Source organism: Rosa chinensis, chromosome 5 (genome assembly GCF_002994745.2).
Source record: "Rosa chinensis cultivar Old Blush chromosome 5, RchiOBHm-V2, whole genome shotgun sequence".
Taxonomy (NCBI): Eukaryota; Viridiplantae; Streptophyta; class Magnoliopsida; order Rosales; family Rosaceae; genus Rosa; species Rosa chinensis.
In genome coordinates, this window is record NC_037092.1 from 40052282 (window position 1) to 40072149 (window position 19868).

The following is a 19868-nucleotide window of genomic DNA, read 5'->3' on the forward strand; positions in this document are numbered from 1 at the left end:
AACCTTCATGGTTTTGGACAAGAAATGAACAGGAAAACAAATACATTTTAACATAAACATAATGAGCAATTCAGGAATTAAATGAAGTATGCATTTCCACAAACACATGGTGTGCATAAATATAGTTCATCTCTTAATTGATATAAGGTACTTCGATACAACTTGGGTTTGGGAATATGACTGGGCACGGGTCAGTCCAGCAGGTTTTTCAGGGACCGAGCAAAACCACCGAGAACATTTGGGTCCAAATTTTCTAGGTTTTCGAACCCAAACAACATGACTAGTCAAAATAGTTAGGCAGCCTCAATTTCCTCTGAGAAAATGTAATCTAATCCACAAACAACGACATTCCAATGCCAACACAAAGCCACAAGTGTGACAAAGACATGAAAGATCAAATAAGTAATGAAATTTGAAAAGTGTTTATGAAACTTGAATCTCTGAAAGTTTCATGCTAGTGTCGAAAGACAAACTTCTAATGCAAGATTTGAAGATTATAACATGAGATTGTCTAGTAATCTACTCTCATTGTCGTAAGAAAATAACATTACACTGAAATGCAAATAGAAAAGAAAAAAAAAATGAAGATTTGAACATTGTTTCGCAAATTCATTACTGCCTCGGTACTTCTTCTACAAGCATATTGAAGCAGAATAAGATATCCATTCCACTTGCAGCAAGCCAGCAATCAATTAGCAGGCACAAAAGTTGCTTCCCTACACAATCTCAAAACCAATAACATAAGTTCCAGTAGTTCACTAAATTATTTGTGTTCACAATTAAAATCTAATAATATGATAAAGTGATAACTCAATCAGTTAATAACATGACTCAATGAGTAGATCACAGATTCACAATCACATCACACTTCGAAGACTCTCATTAACAACAGCATACCACAATTGTGATGACACAATCTGTGAGGAAATGACAATTGACAGATTTATAAGTTTGATTATCAAATAAGAAACAAAAAATCATGAAGCCACATTGTTATGCATTATCATGCATTGTCATTACTAAATTTCTCAGTAACTGTAATATAAAATTAAAATCACAAACTCTCTGCATTTAAATGATTTCATTGTTTCACTTTCCTTTTTTCAATTAAGTACAGCTTTAGTAGACTAAAAATAATAAAAAATAAAAAGTGATAGAATGAATTACTAACCCTGATGTGCAGCATCAGAATTCTTTGATTTTTTGGAAGCCTTAATTGCAGACTTCTGTGCAGACTTGTCACTTGATTTCTCTTTTGCATATCCTACCATTTCAGTTACAAAACAAACACAGTTACATACTAGTACATACCACAGAACCCACTCAAAAAAGAAAAAATGAAAACAAAGCAGCGGTAGGATATAATTAAACTCACCAACTCCACTACTTCCTCACAGAATTCCATCTCCTACATTCCGAATGGATCCCATCGTCATCATTGGGATTCATTTCACTGTGTCACTTCTTAACATTATTTACACAACTCTAGCAAAAAATTACACTATTTTAGTAATAAAATATTGATATTATAAGTGGTAAATGTCAACAGTGTCTTAAATATTATTAATTTTCTGTTTGCTTTCCTAGTGTTACCCAAACATTACATAATCTTGATTTCCCATCCCTATAAAAAAAAAAAAAAGATAAAAGGAATAAGTTTCCCATCAATTTTATTCTAAACCAAATGAGGGCTTAGACAAGTTTGGAAGAGAAAATGCATGTAGACAATGCTTAGAAATGCAAGTAGAAATTTTCATTTACTTTTGTAAGGATTGAAAGTTAATATTCAACAATTGGAGGTGGTGCCTGAAGTACTAGAAGCATGCTAATTCTTTCAATCTCTCAATCTAACTCAGTCCACAGTACTTCCATGTAGAGAATCCTACCCTAATTCGCTCTAACTTTGACCGCAAAAAGCTGTCAAATTTGATGATATAGAGCAGAGGACTATGAACACACAGTTTGACATACAAATAAGGGAATGTTTTTGGTATTTTAACATTCAAGAGTATGTGCCTGCTCAGGATGATATATGTTGCCACTTATAGTTAGAATCCATCAAAGTTGAGCAATGTGCAGCCATGGATGAATCGAGGATTACCAGGAAATTTTTTGTACACATCTTGTTTGTGACAGTTTCCTTTATTAGAAAGCAACAGCCTATATACACGCAGCAGCCTATATACTTCCAACCACTGCTTCAGATATGCAAATGCTCTGATTTGGTCTGCAATGAAGACATAATGTAGAGAATCCTGACATAAACAACAGCCTATATACAACAGCAAACATTGCCCTGGCAATTATGAGAGGAGGGAATCCTGCAAATTGAGACAAAAAAAAAAAAAAGCATCTGTAAGAAGGTACCGGCCCAGTCCAATGAAACAACTACTAATCCAACACCTGAAACTTGAAGGAGATGAATTATGTTCAGCAGCATATATCTCATTCACCAATGCATAAGTTCCGAAGAAAAGAAAGGTGGCTTAAGTCTGGAAATTATTCAAAGAAATATATGTTATTTGTATGCTAAGCTCAAGTATCCTAAGAACTATTTCACATTTAATCGATCCATATAACTTTTGTTATCTGTGTACAGGGTTTCTAAGCATTCCTAAGAGTCTCTTAGATCTAATCGTGTTGATCTACTCCACTTCTTAAATAACATATTTTTCTGACCCAAATTCAAACAGTGATTTTAAAGAACTGAAGAAGAGTTTCTGCATTTGACATTGATTTCTTGATGTATTGGTTTAAATTGTATGATCAAGTTGCTTTATTAAATCAAATTTTCATTTTGATCGAAAAAAAAATTCACTGATGGTTTCGCTTGCTGACGCTGTTAGACACTTTCTTTTCCAGCCGTTCTAATTTTTCATATATAACGGGACGCAGAATCTTGCGAAATAGATGGGAGTTGTTATCTTCTTTTTGCTGCAAGCCTGCAAGTGGTGGTGTTATTGTTGTTGTTTTGTGATTTTGACGGTTATATTCCACCTTTCCTTTACTGATCTTCAGACTGGAAGTGAAGTGAGAATCATGGGTTTAATTTAATTTGATTCTCAAATGGTAGAATGTCTTGCTGTTGTGGCAAAGGCACCTGTAGTAACAAGAATAGTGAGGCATCTGGTGGCGACGCTTCTTTTAACGAATCCCGGGCCAGAGCGTCAGTGGACCGTTACGAAATAGTTTTTCTTCCTTTCACTGCTGTAGCGGTGTGAGAGAGAAGAGAAGGTTTATTCGCTGGGTATAGAAATAGTTTTTCTTCCTTTCAAATGTGTCCTTTTTTGTAATTTCATAATAAACAAGTAATAATTATTAATTTATATAACTAATTGCTGGGTCTATTAAGAAATTTGCTGGGTACATTTAGAAACACCCTATAGAGAACTATGATTCCATGATCTGAATACATTATGTGTGTGCTATACATGGGTCTATACACTGGAGGTTCTAGAGACTTTCTAATGAGTAAAATCAATCTAAACTGTATAACAATGCGAGCCAACTCCACTATCTTTTTATTAATTGGATTACTGAATGGTATTAGACGAGAAAGAAACAGCAAAACAGTTACACTTTCAAGTAAACAATAAGTAAACTCAATAATTTGGTCATCCATCATCAAATTTAGAAAAGATAATGAAGCATGCATTTCCACAAACAGATGGTGTGCATATATGGAGTTCATCTCTTAAAACGCATCGCTAAAATAGATATGGTGATTCGATACCGGCAATTTCCTTGATTTTAGGAATTTGAAGATAAAAAACCACAAACTAAATTAGTCATAAAGACACATATAGTAAGTCCAAATTTGAACCAAGGCATACAAGTTTAAATAACGTACCTAAGAAAACTTCAGAAAAGAAGATCTGCATAGAGAATGCTTGGCTCAGAACTGTACCTAGAACTTGGATAGTACCGAATCAACCAGGAAACCTGACAAAAATTGAAAATAATAAAACAACCAAGTGTCAATGGAAAAAAAAAAATGAAGGGGAAAGACAAAAAGAAACAAAAAAAAAAGAGAAATTGCATACTTTCAATCACTGCTTCATATTTGCAAACACTCTGATTTGGACCACAATGAAGACATAACATTGAGAACCCTGCCAAAAATTTGTAAAAAGAGCTGATTTGGTACTAGTTTAAGAGTATTAGACTATGAATACACATGTTGATACATAAGGAAATATTTTATCTTCAGTTTTGCTTTTAACATTCAACAGTACATGATCAAAATGAGATACTTGAACACCTGAAATCCATGGAACTTGACAAATGTGTAGCCATGGATGAATTGGGCATTACCAGGAAAATTTTCACACATCCTCTTTTGTGACCTTTTTTGTTTTGTAGAAAACAAAATCCTGTATGCATCGATTGCAATCATTCCTCCAGCCGCAGTCCCGTACTCGCATGATAGCACCACTAATTCAGAACCTAAAAAATTGAAGGATGTAAATTATGTTCAGAAGAAAAGGTAGTTGTTTGTACCCGCATTTGCATGGCCACTCGGACGTAGCTAATGTGCATAGTTATTGAATGATTTCTAATTACAATGAGCCGCTCAACAAGTATTTGGGCTGGTTGCCAGAAATGTTGGCCGATGAATAAGTGGACACTTCAGTTAGTCCAAGATGAGTCAGACGAAGCTAGGTTATTGGTTATCGGCCGGCCCGTAGTCATTGATTTATTGTCTGAAAGCCCATTGGCCAATGCTCTAATTGGTTTCCAATCCGAACTCAACTTAGAAAGATAATGGCCGATTGTCAGAGAGGCCGATAAGCGATAAAAGATGAAATTTGATCTAGTAGTGTTTCAGTCGACTTGAAGTTCATGTCAGCCGATAAGGAGAGTTCAATCCAAGATATCCTACTTCAGGATTAATTACAGCCGTTGATGATGACCATCACAGCCGATCCGGATAGAGTCCAGCGTCAAGTCAGCCGACGATAAGTATTGAAGCCGAATCAAGATAGAGTCACTGAGCCAAGAGGAGGCCGAATTCCACTCAACTTCAAAGAGTCAAGAGATCAGTCAAGTCACAAAGCAGCCGATATAAATAGAAGCATCGACAGAAGACAACACACACACAACTCCAAAAACTCAAGCCATCAAGCTTTTCTTATTTCGTCTTACCGTTTGCGTAGGTAGAATTTCCGTCTGTTTCCTTAGTTTATTTGCTCTGCTAGTTACAATCTCAGTTACTTTACCTTTCTTGTAGCCTAGTATTGATTTTGAATCGTTCTCTTTGTTTTCTTTCAAACAATAGTCAATGATTGGCGGCCATTCCAGTTTTTAGTTTCGTTGGTATTATTTTTATTTGCTCCTTATTGTCTTTATGCTTTACTTGTTTGATCGTGCTATTTACTATTCGTAGTCGCATAAGTAGCTATTAATCTTATATTTACTCATACTCTCACGACCGCACCTAACTCGCCCGACCTTCAGCCACCAAGTCCTTATTCTAGAGGCATCGAACCGCAGCTGAGAATAAGTTCCTTCCTCGGCTAACGATTGCTTGATATGTCAGATCTACATCCACTACACCTACAGTTGCACACTTGGCCTTCTGGCCGTGTGCTGGCACGCTCCGCATCTATTCATCAAGAAGGACATTTGTTCCTTGATCCCTCGGCTGTATAGGCCGAGGTGATTTTCAGAGGCAACAGTAGTTGAAGCAACCTTGTCCAACATCGACAGGAAATACTTGGCAGTGGAATTATTTGATTACGGAATTACAAAGCACATGCAGCCTATACAAGAATTCAAAGGTAGAGGTTTAAGCGCGTCAAAACAATGACGATGTATAGAAATGAACAAATGCATTGAGAAAGAGAGGTAATTGGCTAATCATAGAGTTTATAAGAAGCAGTTGAGAGGAGAATTTACTAACTAAACCGTACCAGAACTGAGCATTGGATAATTACCGTTGCATTTCTTTGTTATTGATTCGAATGCTCTTGATGTGAGCAATCTTGGGCCAATCTTCCCCCGTCTCTCTCTGGCAACGTTGTTCTAGTAAAGGACAATCATAGATGTTCAGATCAGAAAGAGAAGTGGGTAGCCCTTCATCTGGCAAGCACCGGAGTTCAGGGCAATTGCCAATTTCCATCTCTTTAAGAGAGGTGAGTTGTCTAAACCCCTTGCCGTCCAGCTTCGAAATACTGTAGATCTCGAGTCGTGAGAGAGTGGTGGGCAGCAGTCCCTCGTCGGGAAATGAATCCACAATGTGTTCACATTCCTGAAAGCCGACGCTCAAGAATTTGAGAGAGGTGAGTGTTGGTAGACCCCACTGCATACGGGGGTTTCCAATGAGGAGTTTCTTGCAACGCCAGATGCCCAGGTATTCCAACTTAGACGGCAATCTCCCTTCGGGAAATGATTCCAATTCTGGACAATATACGAACAAGCGCCTGAGAGATGGGAGAAGGTTGTGCATGTGTTGCGGCAATGACCTCAGTTTCAGACAGGTATGGACTGCTATGGTCTCCAAGTTCGGCGCATTCAGCCCTCCATCGGGAAAACAAACAAAATTTGGGCATGAAGCTATTGAAAGTTTGACAAGGGAGAGGAGTGTAGAGGAACTAAGAGATTCTACATTAACATCCTTCAATTCGAGGCTTTCAAGCTTTGGGAAGCAGGCTAAAATGAAGGTCCGGGTTACCTTGGGACAGGACCTCAGACTAAGCTTACGAAGATTCGGAAAAGGCTTGGAACCCACATTCACCACTCCATTAAATCCTTCAATCTCAAGCTCTTGTAGGGAGGGTAGCTGCTCAACTGATGCCAACAACCAACAATTTCCACAGTCCAGAAGTTGAAGACGAACCAGATTAGATAAACTAGAATGATCTTCCAACCAACCTGGAAATCTTGTGCCCCCGTAAGATCGAACGGTGAGTTCTTTTAGATTTGTATGAGGTTGGAGGTTCTCCAGCACATCTCTCTCTTTTTGTGTATCGTCGGTGTCACCAGACTTGCCTCCCCATTCCAAAACTAATTCATCCAGATGCTTCTTCTTTCTCATGTTGGTCTCCAAGGCATCCGTGACATGCAAAATATGGCGAAGCCCAGATATACAAAGTGTTCCGCGCAACTGCTGAAGCCCTTTAATCTCGACAATGTTATCACCAGTGTATTTGTCTAGGACAAACTTACCTCTTAATGTTTGGAGATCTTTCATTTTGCCCATCCTTGGTGGCATCTTTTCTATCTGTGTGTATCTGATATCAAGATGACGCAGGTTGATTAATCTTCCAAAATCAGTTGGCAACTCAACTAGAGAATAACAATATGACAACAATAACGTTTGTAAATTATATAAAGTACACATTTCATCAGGTAACTTCTTAATTGATGTGTCAGACAAGTCCAAGTGCCTTAGATGCTTCAACTTGCTAATTGAACTAGGCAGCTCACCAATCCTGTACCCTGACAAATTGAGCATTCTTAAACACTGAAGCTTCAGGAATATATCAAAATCTAAGTTGGGACGGTTTATGTAATCTGATACCACTAGAAAGGTCCTCAAATACTTGGCTTCATACAAACTGTCCCATTGATCAAAACTGCCGGTTACACATGAAAAGTGGCGACTGTTGCCGGCATTTTCCAGTACCGGGTCATTGTCCTCCAACCTAACACAAAACTCTCCGGAGACAAAGTTTGCTAAGTCATGGATAAGGTCATGCATTGTGAAAATTGGCTTACCAGAAAAATGATCTGGTTGGAAAAATGACCTTGACACTAGATCATCAAAGTAGTTATCTCCAACTTCTTCAATTGTAGTCTTCGATTTTGACGATAAGAGATCTTCAGCCATCCACAATAAAACCAGATCTGGTTTGTTAAACTTATGATCTTGAGGAAATATGGAACAGTAAGCAAAACAACGCTTCAGATGTGGAGGTAGATAATGGTAGCTCAACCATAGAGCTGGCAAAATGTCGTTCTCTTTATCTCGCAACTCCCATATGTCGTTGTTCAATATTTCTTCCCATTTCTCAATATTTGGTTCAGAACATAAAAGACCCCCAAGTGATTTTGCAGCTAAAGGGAGTCCTTTACACTTTTGAGCAATCTGTTTTCCAATCACTTCATGCGAAGGATCTGCAGTAACACCTGCATTTTTGAAGGCATGTTTTGAGAACAACAACCAGCAGTTTTCCTCAGATAGTTGCACTAGATGTTTACTTGGAACGGTACCCATCCTGCATGCGGCGCCTTCATCACGTGTTGTGACAATGATCTTACTTCCATGACCTCCACCCTCAAAGGGTCGGCTCAAGAGATCCCACTTCATTAAATTCACGTTCCAAACATCATCGAGAACAAAAAGAAATTTCTTCCCTGACAACGTCTGCTTTAGTTTAACTTGAAGCATGTCTAAATCTGTGATATTACAAGTTTGTGAAGTGACTGCCCCATAAATTGTCTGTGTTATTTTGATAACATCAAATTCTTCTGAAACACAGGACCATGATTGATGGTCAAAATGTTGCTTGACTCTGTCATCGTTGTATACGAGTTGAGCAAGGGTGGTCTTTCCAACCCCACCCATGCCCACAATTGGAAGCACATCTTTCTTATTTCCAGTCATACCATCCGCTAACAATAACTTGATAATGGCCTCCTTTTCTTCATCCCTTCCATATACACTAGACTCTTCTACCAAAGAAGTTGTAGGCAGTCTTGCTTGTGGTCTATCCTGAACACCCTCTTTCAAATCAAGCACATCTTTTTCGTTGACAATAACTTCTAATCTGTCAAGAACGTCCAGTATCCTGGGTTCCAGACTTTTGTCAAGTTCTTGAATGGAAATAGAACTAAACTTGAGTACCTGATTTGTGCTGCTGCTTCCAGAATCTTCTTGTTCCATCTTGCAACGCAGAGCTTCAGTCTTTATCTCATCCAACAGGTCGTCTGCATGATAGAGAACATCTTTAAGCTCATCAAGCCATTCCCTGACTCTAGAGTTTCTGAGTTGCTTCTCCTCTGCATCATCGAGCAACTTATTAACCAACAACAACTTAATCTTCAACTTATGGAGCAGCCCAGCGGTGATCTTCTTTCCTCGGATGAAGTCAACAACCGGACGGGAAGCCATCCTATCAAACAGAACACCAAGAGCAGAAGAGAGAAAAGCACCACCCACAATTTCCAGAGCCATGGTTTCCTGATTAGACAGAAAACCAAAATGGTTCGTTAATTCGAAATGGTTCTCAAATTATAAGAGATCAAAACGAGCCTCAACATTTATTTTGAACTAGATTTATCATTCTCAAAGCTGTTAGTAGTACCTATCAAAACAAGCTACAGATCCGATCGCCTTTGCAAGCTTCCTGTGATCTATGTCTCTCCGTTTACTCCAACGTTCCTACTTCTCCTTTGCAAATGGAATGTGAGTTGACTTAACAAGAGCAAAAGGAGGATGAGTCTGTTTCACCTTTGAGAAAAGCAAAGGAAATTTACAGAATGCGTAGTGGTTAAAGACCAAAATGTGAAAGCAACCAATTGAGTACACATAACAGCAACGCTTTTTCTCCCATCTGATCCATAAATTAGTATATCCGTCATGCTCATCAAATATTTAATCCTATAATTGGTGGTATCTGTGTACTGAGTTCCTAATTAGACCGTCGTCATGGGTTTTATACATTTTCTATCTGGAATTTCCATAATGCTGATAACACATACACCTCAGATTCCATTTAGTGAAGAAGACAAAAGGAAACAACCCTTACATTGGTTGTTGAGACTTTATAAGTTTGTATACATTATTTGTTTCAACTTTATTATCAACAAGAGCAACAAGCATCTACAATATCAGCAAAACCAACAGTTGGTATAAACTTTAATATCCATAGTTATGCCGGTTAATTAGCAGAATCAGGGATTTGCTTTTTAATTAACCCATTTTTGTAACTTAGATTTAAACAGTTGATTTTAAGAATGAGGAAGATATAGCAAACTGTGATTGGGTAACTGCACTATGTCTGTAAATAGATAGTTATTATGGGTCTAATCAACTCATATTTTGAGCATAAACAGATACAAACACATGATGTACGTAATTTCAAGTACTAAACCATACTTCCAAGAATGATGAGGAAGATATGAAGAACTGTAATTTGCTAATTTCCTGCAAATACTTTGGAGTATAAACCATATTTTGAGCAATAAACAGACACAAACTCAGTGCTTTGGTTATCACTCGTCAGATTCAGAATTTACTATATACTAATTCTCAACGCACTGTTCATCGGCTTATGAACAGTGCCGGCTGGAGCCGAGCCGGTAATGGACGAAAGACGATTTTGCCCCTGCATGCTGTTTCTTGCTTCGACACCTGGGGTGCTGCTCGGTGCATGCTGTTTCTTGCTACGACACCTGGGGATGCTCAGTGCTGTCGTGTCTATGGTACTTCACTCCACCGAGAGGTAAAGAGAGAGAGAGAGAGAGAGCAGAGGGAATTGATATCCGTCTGTAATCGAAGAAATTGGTGCTTGGGGGTTTGATTTGATATGCAGCAAGGATAAATTTCTGTGGCAAAGGGATTGATTTCCATCTCAAATCAATATTCCGTCTCTAACCTGCATTTGATCACTCGACACGAGGTTATTGAGCTTCCTCGAAGAGAGACAAAGCTCCAGCTTTATGGAGATGGCGATCTTCTTCATTTTAGGAGGTATCTAATTGATTTCTTCAAAATCAGTGTAAATCGTCCTATGTGATTGATTTAGGATTTGGGCTCGGAGGTATTGATTAAACAGAATATTGATTTTGCTAACAATTTCCATGTTTTTCTCTGACAAGAATTAAGGTTGGGTACCTGCACCTGAGGATTCTTGGCAACATCAGCTCCTCAAATTTGTTAGATCATGCCGAGGGATTTGTATAATCTCACATCCAGGAGTCCAGGTACCCCATGATCTTCATAGCTATCATTAATTTATTTGGGTTGATTTTTTTTTTTCTGGACAGCTATCTTGAGAAAACATTTTTATAGAAATTTTATATGTTGCAGTTATGGTTTGCTAATTGCTATCTGTCTATTGATTTGGTTCATGGTTTTTGTTTAAGCAGAAGGTGCACAGGCTGCTTTGAGTCTTGCCGGGACAATGCTTGGATGATGATGTTAATAAGAGGTTCTCGAAGGTTTGACCTTTCGATTTTCGTTCTCAAGAGTTTGATCTTAGGAAAATCAAATTGTCAAATTGTGTGTGTTTTTCTGGGGTGTGAGAAAGTAAAAGTGAGTTTAGAACTGGAGGTGTATACTCTAATCATTTAACCTTAATTGGAATTATATTGAAAAACAAAGTGAGCTATAGGTGGCTTGGAAAATTTGGTAAAAGAGACTTAAAGGGTACTATACTGTCATATGAATATTTCTTGAAATGTAGTCATATGCTTCTTCTTTATTATCTTGCTTCCAGATATGCCTGCAATTTGCTTCGACAAGGAAACAAATAATTATGAACTCAGAAACCCCTGAAGCTCAAGCGTTGGAGAAGGTGGAGGATAAGTCCAAATGAGAACTCTGAAGCATTGGCTTTTATCATTGATTTTTTCATTGATAATAGCTATTGATTTGAGTTGAATTATTTACTGACCTTTAATATTGGCTTTTATAGGACATATATCAGTATTGGTTTTGTTATCTAATCTGTTTGTTGTTATATGTTGTGCTACTCCAATGGGTTTTCGCATTGATTATAGCTATTGTCGCTTTTTTTTGTCAGCTATTATCTCTATTTAAACAGTTGTCTTTATGATTTATTCTTCAATTATACAGTTTTGCATTTCTTGGATTGATTAGTTTGTGGTGGATTTGCAGCTTGAGAAAAGAGTGAACAAGGTTGAGCAGTATTACTTGAGGAAAGGCAGTCTGCAACCAACCACTTCGAAGGAGAAAGACGAAGATAAACATTTTAATACAATTAAGAAGCAGCAACAAGATGCATCATGTAGGGACGCTACTGCTGCAAAGAGGATGCGAGATCTGTTGAATGATAGTGACATTTTTGCCCCTACATTCTTGCTGGCTTTTACCCGACTACCCTGACGAGGACTGGATGTGGCTCTTTTTCATTGCTCCACGAAGAGAGAGAGCAATCTTGAGAGAGTTCATGAATGATCCAGATACCCAGCGTTTGTTTCTTTGCTTCGCACAAAGAGAGAGAGTGGGAGATAGAGGTGATATTCAAGAAAGAGACTGATCGGAGAAGCACACAGAGAAAGAAAGGAGTGTGAGAGGGATCTGGGTTTTGACTACAGCCCCAAATTTCTAATCGGTAGGTTTGAATGTTTTGTATACCTCTTGAATTTGCTGCCTTTTGTGGATGCATGTGATGTTCTTCTTTCTGAAATCATATATATCATTATATGTGTTCGATCTCTTTCACCAAAGAGTCTAAATAGCAATATGTAATGGTGATGTCTGTTCACTCTGTTGTTACAATAGGAAATAGAAGAATGACTTTTGCACAATTTTGAATTCAACTTGGATGTGGCTTGACTTTTGGACAGAGGTGCTCTAAGAACGAAACGGTGATATTCGCTCTTTATGGAGACAGTTGCACAAAGAATGGGTACATATGTGGATTTACAATCTCGATACAGATGTCAGCAACTGATCTTACACTGAGGAGTTGTGTTTATTTGAGAAGAGAAAATTTCCAAAGATTATTATTGGTTTTGAAGCTGTTGGATTTTAAAGCAAAATGACTGCAGTATCTAAACAAATTCACTGAGGTATGTATAGCCAGATTGTTGGTTTTTGTTATGGGGGTTTATTTTGGTATTTCATTTGTGTTAAATTATGGGTTGCAGAATCATTCGAATATTGCGGGTTGTCAACAATATCCAACCTGCCGGGCATACTGATATTGTTTAGTCCAATTCCATTTTAAGAAGCGCAACTACCTTCCTTTACCTTTCTCTTTCAAAAAAGGTCATAGTATTACTTTATATATCTTCTGATGTTGATAATTAGGAAAACTGCCATCTGAGATACACAAACTTTAGAAAGCAGCTGTATTTCCTGATAACAACACATTCTGCATTTTCTCACCAACATATTTACTACCCTCCAGTGTTTATCAATGGTCAGGAAAATGCAGAGGAGGAGGATATGGATAACAATGATGATCTTGCTAGAGATGCCATTGAAAGTGATGACAAGGAAGAACAGGCACCAGCAGAACTGCCTCCCAAAACATCAAAATTTATAGGTATTCTTTAAACTTTTATTAGTATGAAATTATATTGATTGGTTTTGGCCAACCCTTTACCAAATCTAATTTTTGGATGACCAGCATCAGTGCCCCTGTGATGGTTGAGGTGGAGGGTGAGGCTGACCCACTTGAGGTATAAGATTCTCCTATGCCTATTCTGGATGCCCACGATTATTGTTTCTGTTGTTCCCTTATCTGCTTTATCCCTTTGTAAATGCATACAATGAGTTTTCAGTTTTTCACCCTTCCAGTACTGAAATTTACTGCTTTTGGTTAAATACCATAATGTCAATTTAAATCTTGCAGCTCCTTTTGGATATGTTATTTTGCTGCTTTACTATCGCTAGCAACAACAAGAGATTCTATTTTGGCTTCTCATTTATTGTTTAGTTTATACTCCTCAAATTTGAGTATCATGTGAAAGTGAAGAATCCCATCAACACCAGAAATGGTGTGTTATGAGTATGTGCATTTTCTTGATGGCACATGAGAGCATCTACTAATACTATGGTGTAGATTTAAAACAAATAGTAAATTATCGCAGCAATATACAAACATTTCTGGTTGTTTATAGAGAACAAGTTAACATCTTATGTTTTGTTAACTATTGTCAGTCTCTTTCTATCAAAGGCAGTTTTTAAAATCGAAAAAGAGATCATATGATGTGCTTTGCAGTTTATATGCAACACTCTTTTTTCTTTTGGTGGCTTCTGTTTTCTAGCTGAAAGAAATTATCGTGTGTGTATAGGATTATGTTTCTTTTGAGTTAAAGAAACATGTGAGCGGTCCAATTGTCATTTTTTACTGCATTATAATGTAAATGTTGTTTCCATATTCTACACAAGTATAATCTTCTCGAGTTTTGAATTGCATAGATTGCTATGAAAGAGCTTCGTGAAAGGAAGATACTCTTTACCATCCGCCACTACCTCCCCTGATAGAAGGTGAGATTCTGATTTTAGTTTTGTTGCAGTTCAAGTATTGACTTTGCTTCTCTCCCAGGTTTCATATCAATCATCTTTTCTAATGTGCATGCATATTTTAATTTGTGCCCAAATGCACTAAAGTGTTTCTAACTGTGTCCCCGTTATTATTTTGCTTGAACTTGGAGCAAAACCCTGTTGTTCATATAAGCAGTGTTCTTCAAATATTATTTTGTCTTCAACACAAATATTATTTTGTTTACCTATTTCACATTATCCTCATTTTGATGATTTTGATTCAAACTTAATACAACTTTATTATGTATTTACTTATGGAAGTAATTGATTGAATTGCAGCCCTGATGACAGATTGTAGCCATCCATCAAAAAGTTCTCACACACCAAAGTTTGATTTCGTGTGTAATGAAAATTATGCTATGTAATGTGTTATGAAATCAACGATATTCTTATGTACACAAACAATTAATTTTCTAAACAATCTCCACCAATATATAAGAATTGCTTTTTCCCATTACATACTTCTAATAAATCATTGATAATTGTAAATCTTGCAGCAAAGCGCGGGCAACCTTTCTAGTGTTAATGAAGCAAGCATTTCCACAAACACCTGCGTGTGCACCAAGTAGATCAGGTAATGCGATACCTTAACCGGGTTGCGGACCCAACTTGTCCATCCAATTATCGACTACAATTTGGAGGGATTGAGTTGGTCTATCGTAGCCTCGTAGGGGGCAATTAGTACCATTTCCATTTTCTTTCACTTCATTTAAAAATAAATAATCTATTTCTTAAGTTATTATTATTATCTCTTGTTCTGCTTTGTGTGTAAAAGAGCATCTCTAGTGGAGATGTCTTTTGCCACGTGGAGGATCAATCTCTACTACTATAAAGCGAAGCCCTCAAAAGTTTCACTAAAGTTGGAACTATCTTAGATACCTTCATTGAGTTAATTGAAATGAATAAATACAAGCGTTATTATAGTAATAGTTATCACGTGACTTTGTGTGTCCATGCATATACACATGTATGAGGCTAGTGGATATAATTAACAGCAGAAACACTTCTCCTGTTGAAGGATGTTGAATTCTAGTGTGCCTTTTCAAACTAGGGTTTAGTTCTAGAGTTGTAATAGGAGAAGGTTCTAGATTTCTTAGTTATATTTAGATTCTATTACCTTGTATGTACTATGTAAATCTCTATATAAAGGGCTCTTATTATCAATAATAGAACACACAATTTCTGCTCGAATCATATTTTTCTACAACACGTTATCAACACGAGCCTTAACCCTAACCCTAAAAACCAAAACCCTAAAACAAAAAAACTTGAAAACTCTTCTCACTAATTCTGCTGCAAGCCCTTGCCCGGGCACCTGATGCCCCCACAGCCCCTACGCCCCCGTGTGCCTGCTGCCCCTGCTCACCCGAGTGCCTGCTGCCCCTATGCTCGCCCCCTGCCTTCGCAACCACCGCACATAGTTAGCCCACGCTAGCATCTGTCCCTCGCAACCCGTGCACCTGCCAGCCTACCGCAACCAGCGCACCAGCCTGCCAGCATCCCGCACTCTGCAGCCCCGCAGTTCTGCTACCTTGCACACCCGCTACCACTGCAGCCCCTGCTGCCCCGCACATCCGACACCGCTGCAGGCCTCACTTCACCATCTTCTCGGTTAGCTTCGCTCCATCACGCTTGCATCAACACACGCGTGACTCAAGCCCCAAATCAACAAGTAAGTTTTTAAAGATTAAAGTTCCTGCTTTCTTGTCTTTTAAATTTCTTTATTTTATTCGGGGATTTGCAACCTCCCTTCTCCTCCATCCTACCTTTCTATAACGTGGGTTCGATTATTTAATAAGTGGAATTGTGCGGATTCACGCTATATATGAACTAAGAGCGTTCGTGATCGTAGGACTAAGAGCGTCCTAAAGCATCGATCTTTGACCATATTAAACATCATTGTTTCGGTCTAATCCAAATAAACTTGAAATTGATTTCTTGGTAGCATAGCTCGGAAATCTTATTATTAGTGATCGTGGAAGTTTTTACTCTGATACTAATCAATTTCTTCTTCTTATTTTCAGGATGTCGAATGAACCAAGACTCGACTTTCCCATGCTTGACTCAACAGGTTCGGAATACCATAGCTGGGTGATCGACGTTGAGAACCACCTCACTTCTTTGGGAATATTACCCATAATCCGGCCACCAAATTCGGAACTCGTTTTCGAGCCTACAGCCACTAAGCATGTGATTACACGCATTTTTATGCATGTTATCATATCTAAAACACTAGAGTTAAGCTAATCATCATGTCAATTATTATGTAATTAATCTACTTTTATCTATTTTGTAGAAAATAAGTGGAATTGAGGAAACGAGAGAAATTGGCGCGAAATCAGAGCAAATAATGAAGAAAAGAAGAATCTCTGTTAATTAATTATTCTTTTCATTAATTAATCATTGGATAATGATTAATTAATTAGATAATGATTAATTAATAGTGGTTGAATCATCATAAGCAACATCAAGTGCAGAGGCATTTGCAATCAAGCAATTATTAGTTTAATTGAATTCAGCCACTAAGAAGATGACACATGGTAGCTGTACAATTAATCACTTTGGTTTAATCATGTAAAGAGGGAGCAGTGTTTCTTTCTTCCGTTTGCTGCCAAAACGCACAGCACTCTTCATCTTTCATTTTTCTGACGTCACTCTCTACCCCTCATCCATGGCAGCCTTGCCACGTGTCCCTTACCCTCTTCTGAACCAACATCAACCACTCATCACCCCTTCTCTCCTCTCTCTTGATTTATATATATAGCACCAACCCTATTCATATGAGGGGGGAACCGGAGAGAACACCATCAGTAGCCACACCAAACAGAGGCAGCCCCTTTGGGCTGCTCTCTCTCCTCTCCACTCCTTCATTTTTCCTCTTTTCTTTAGTTTTATTTTAGGGGTTTCAAGGAATTTCTCACACAAGCTTCAAGGATTCATCAAAAGGTACAAGATTCAAGATTTAGGTATTTGTGGGAGTTGTAATTCAAGAGAAGTCATATTAGCTTCCTAGCTAATTGTGGTTAACTTTGTGTTCTCCTACACTTCTATAATCTTTTCTCTTTGAATTTTGTATCTTTGATGTTCATAGTTATGGGTTGTGAGTAATTTCTTTGTTGGGGGTTAGGGTTGTGTGCCCTAACCCAAATTAACCCAAATTTTGTGTAAAAGATGTTTAATTTAATGTAATGATGCAATTTTCATATGATGGATGCTTATATCTATTTTTTGTTGGGTTAAAATGCATGTCTAGGAGCCTAGTCAACTCTAGGGTGTGTATTTTGAGCATGTCTAGGATGGAGTTAGATGCTTGACCCCCTTTAATTCCTAAGCTAGAAACCTTCAATTTCGTATTCGAGGGGTTATAAGCATGGTGATTTACACCCGTTGCGTGATTGCGAGGGCGGGTCACTTAGTAGTCTAATTCCTCGATCTCTACGCCTCTTGATGTGAATTAGTGACCCTTGAACCGGCTCTAATTCATGCCAAGTGAGTTCCTACGGCCCTTGAACCGGAGTAGGAATACCATAAAAGGGAATTTAGGTCCTTGAGCCTTGAACCGCCTTGGATACGACTACCGCCAAAATAGGAAATATGCATCTACATTAGATTAGCTTCCGACACATGGGATTTGGTGAAGGATCCTCCCTAGCACCCGACATTCCCATTTATATTGTTTACGCTTTTATTAATTTCTTTGCATTTTTATTAGTTGCTTTACATTCATTATCTTTTTGTTTATCTAAAATCAACCCTCAAGCATTAAACTTTTCCACTCATTTGTGCATATCCATCACTAGGCTCTTAGTTTTGATTAGGCTTTGGTAAAAACCAAAACAGAGCATTGCTAGGGCTTGGTGCCTTAGATTAGTGTTATTTTATTTTATTTTCTTTTCTTTTTCTTTGTTTCCTGAGTGTCTTTATTTCCGATTATCTAAGGATTGTGGGTTAGCCACTAATCCCCGTGGTACGATAAACTTTGGGCATAATATTTTCCTATCTTGACAATGATACGTATGCTTGCGTAAATTTGTATTCAAGTCAGCATGCTCGAGCAGTCATCCTGATGCGACAACACATGGATAAATAACTTCATTTGGAGTACATGTCGATCAGAGAGGCAAGAGAATTATGGGTAGTGCTAGAAGAGCGTTTTGGCAATGTCCAAGATCCCCTCCTCCCTGATTTGAAGGTCCAATGGGGCAATCTGCGTGTTCCCGACTTCAAAACTGTTGCTGAATATAATTTAGAAGCTCTTCGCCTCAAATCCATGTTGAGATTTTGTGGACAGCCTGTCATAGAGCAAGAGCTAATTGAGAAAACTCTCTCCACCTTCCCCGTCTCAACAATCTTGGTGTTAAAGCAATATCGAAACGAATGCAATGCTGGACGGATCACGAGGTTTAATCAGCTTATCAATGTTATGTCTGTAGTTGAGAAACATGATAACATACTTGTGAAGAATTATAATTCAAGGCTTGTTGGAACTAAGAGAGTTCATGAGGCAAATTATAATGCACCCAAAGGAGGGCGCAAGGAGTAGAACCCGAAGAATAAGGGACATGATGGATGTGTGGGTCCATACAACCGCCCTAACAAGGAAGGTAACTGCCAAACTAGAGTGGGTACACGTGGTGGCAACGCCACACTTGGGAGAGGTGGTCGTGGCGTCACTGGCCGTGGTGGTAGCGCCAACCCTCCTAGGGAACGTCCACAACGTGCACCTCAATTAAATGGAGGCAACCACAATGATGTGTGTCATCGATGTGGATCAAGTGAGCATTGGTTCAAGCAATGCAAAGCAAGCGAGCAACTAGCCACAAGATACAAGGCGTATAGGGACCTGAGGGAGCAAGAAGTATACCGTGCAGAAGAAGAAGAATATGGTGAAGACGTCAATCTCACCATAGAGGACTTCAAAGCTGGAGATGAAGTGCACAAAGATGCCGCAGACTTTGATTAGATTAGTCCTTTTTATTTTCCAAGTATTATGTAATGGCAATTATGCCTTAGTCAATAAATGACATTTTGTATTAACTCTTTCTCACTAGGCTCACCCAATTAATTGTGATGTCTAGGAAAGGTTTGAACTGAGATAGAGAACGATTTTAAAAGAGAGCTTTGCTCCACCAAAATCTCGCCTTACCTTACCTGGTCACAACTAAATTGGAGTTACCGAACGGATTGAGTGACTACAATTTGTCTAAGTTTGATTTTTATTTTTTGGATTAGACTTTGGTTAAGAAACATTGATGTAATCATTGGCTATTTTTATTAATAAAGTATCGTTTTATTATTTAATGTCTTGGACATATTTTCATTCTGAAATTTATTATTTTCAGTATGTTTCCCGGAGAGCTACAATGCCTCATGGATAGTGCAACCACACATACTATTCTTCGAAATAGGCAACTTTTTCTATGGATGACGCCTACTCGATCTTCTGTGACTACAATGGCTGGATCATCTTAATTGATTCATGATAGAGGACGAGCCCAATTTATATTGCCAAATGGCACAAATATTAATGTCACCAAAGCTCTATATGCTCCTAGGGCCGGAAGGACCCTGTTGAGTTTCAAAGATATTAGAGCCAATGGTTTTCATGTGGAAACACATTGTG

General features: G+C 38.2%; 1 protein-coding gene and 2 long non-coding RNA genes across 3 annotated transcripts; 2 read left to right on the forward strand and 1 right to left on the reverse strand.

Moving 5' to 3' along the window:
- Positions 1 to 387: 387 nt before the first annotated feature.
- LOC112165050 (putative disease resistance RPP13-like protein 1) lies at positions 388 to 9597 on the reverse strand. Its single transcript, XM_040519759.1, has 9 exons — positions 9309 to 9597; positions 5937 to 9184; positions 4315 to 4446; positions 4044 to 4112; positions 3851 to 3942; positions 2102 to 2321; positions 1376 to 1485; positions 1172 to 1264; positions 388 to 716 (listed from the first exon to the last, which is right to left on the reverse strand). Exons 2-3 carry the CDS (start codon positions 9176 to 9178, stop codon positions 4440 to 4442), a joined length of 3249 nt encoding a protein of 1082 aa, XP_040375693.1. The 5' UTR covers positions 9179 to 9184; positions 9309 to 9597; the 3' UTR covers positions 388 to 716; positions 1172 to 1264; positions 1376 to 1485; positions 2102 to 2321; positions 3851 to 3942; positions 4044 to 4112; positions 4315 to 4439.
- A 1563-nt stretch (positions 9598 to 11160) lies between these two features.
- On the forward strand, positions 11161 to 12756 carry LOC121053163. Its single transcript, XR_005810941.1, has 3 exons — positions 11161 to 11522; positions 11846 to 12302; positions 12538 to 12756. It is a non-coding gene; the product is annotated as an uncharacterized LOC121053163 (long non-coding RNA).
- Positions 12757 to 13095: 339 nt separating this feature from the next.
- LOC121053164 lies at positions 13096 to 14667 on the forward strand. Its single transcript, XR_005810942.1, has 4 exons — positions 13096 to 13241; positions 13326 to 13377; positions 14120 to 14188; positions 14525 to 14667. It is a non-coding gene; the product is annotated as an uncharacterized LOC121053164 (long non-coding RNA).
- The last annotated feature ends 5201 nt before the right edge of the window (positions 14668 to 19868 follow it).

Bases quoted from the DNA above. Each gene is read 5' to 3' on its own strand.
- LOC112165050 (XM_040519759.1), bottom strand. From the start codon at position 9,178: ATGGCTCTGGAAATTGTGGGTGGTGCTTTTCTCTCTTCTGCTCTTGGT.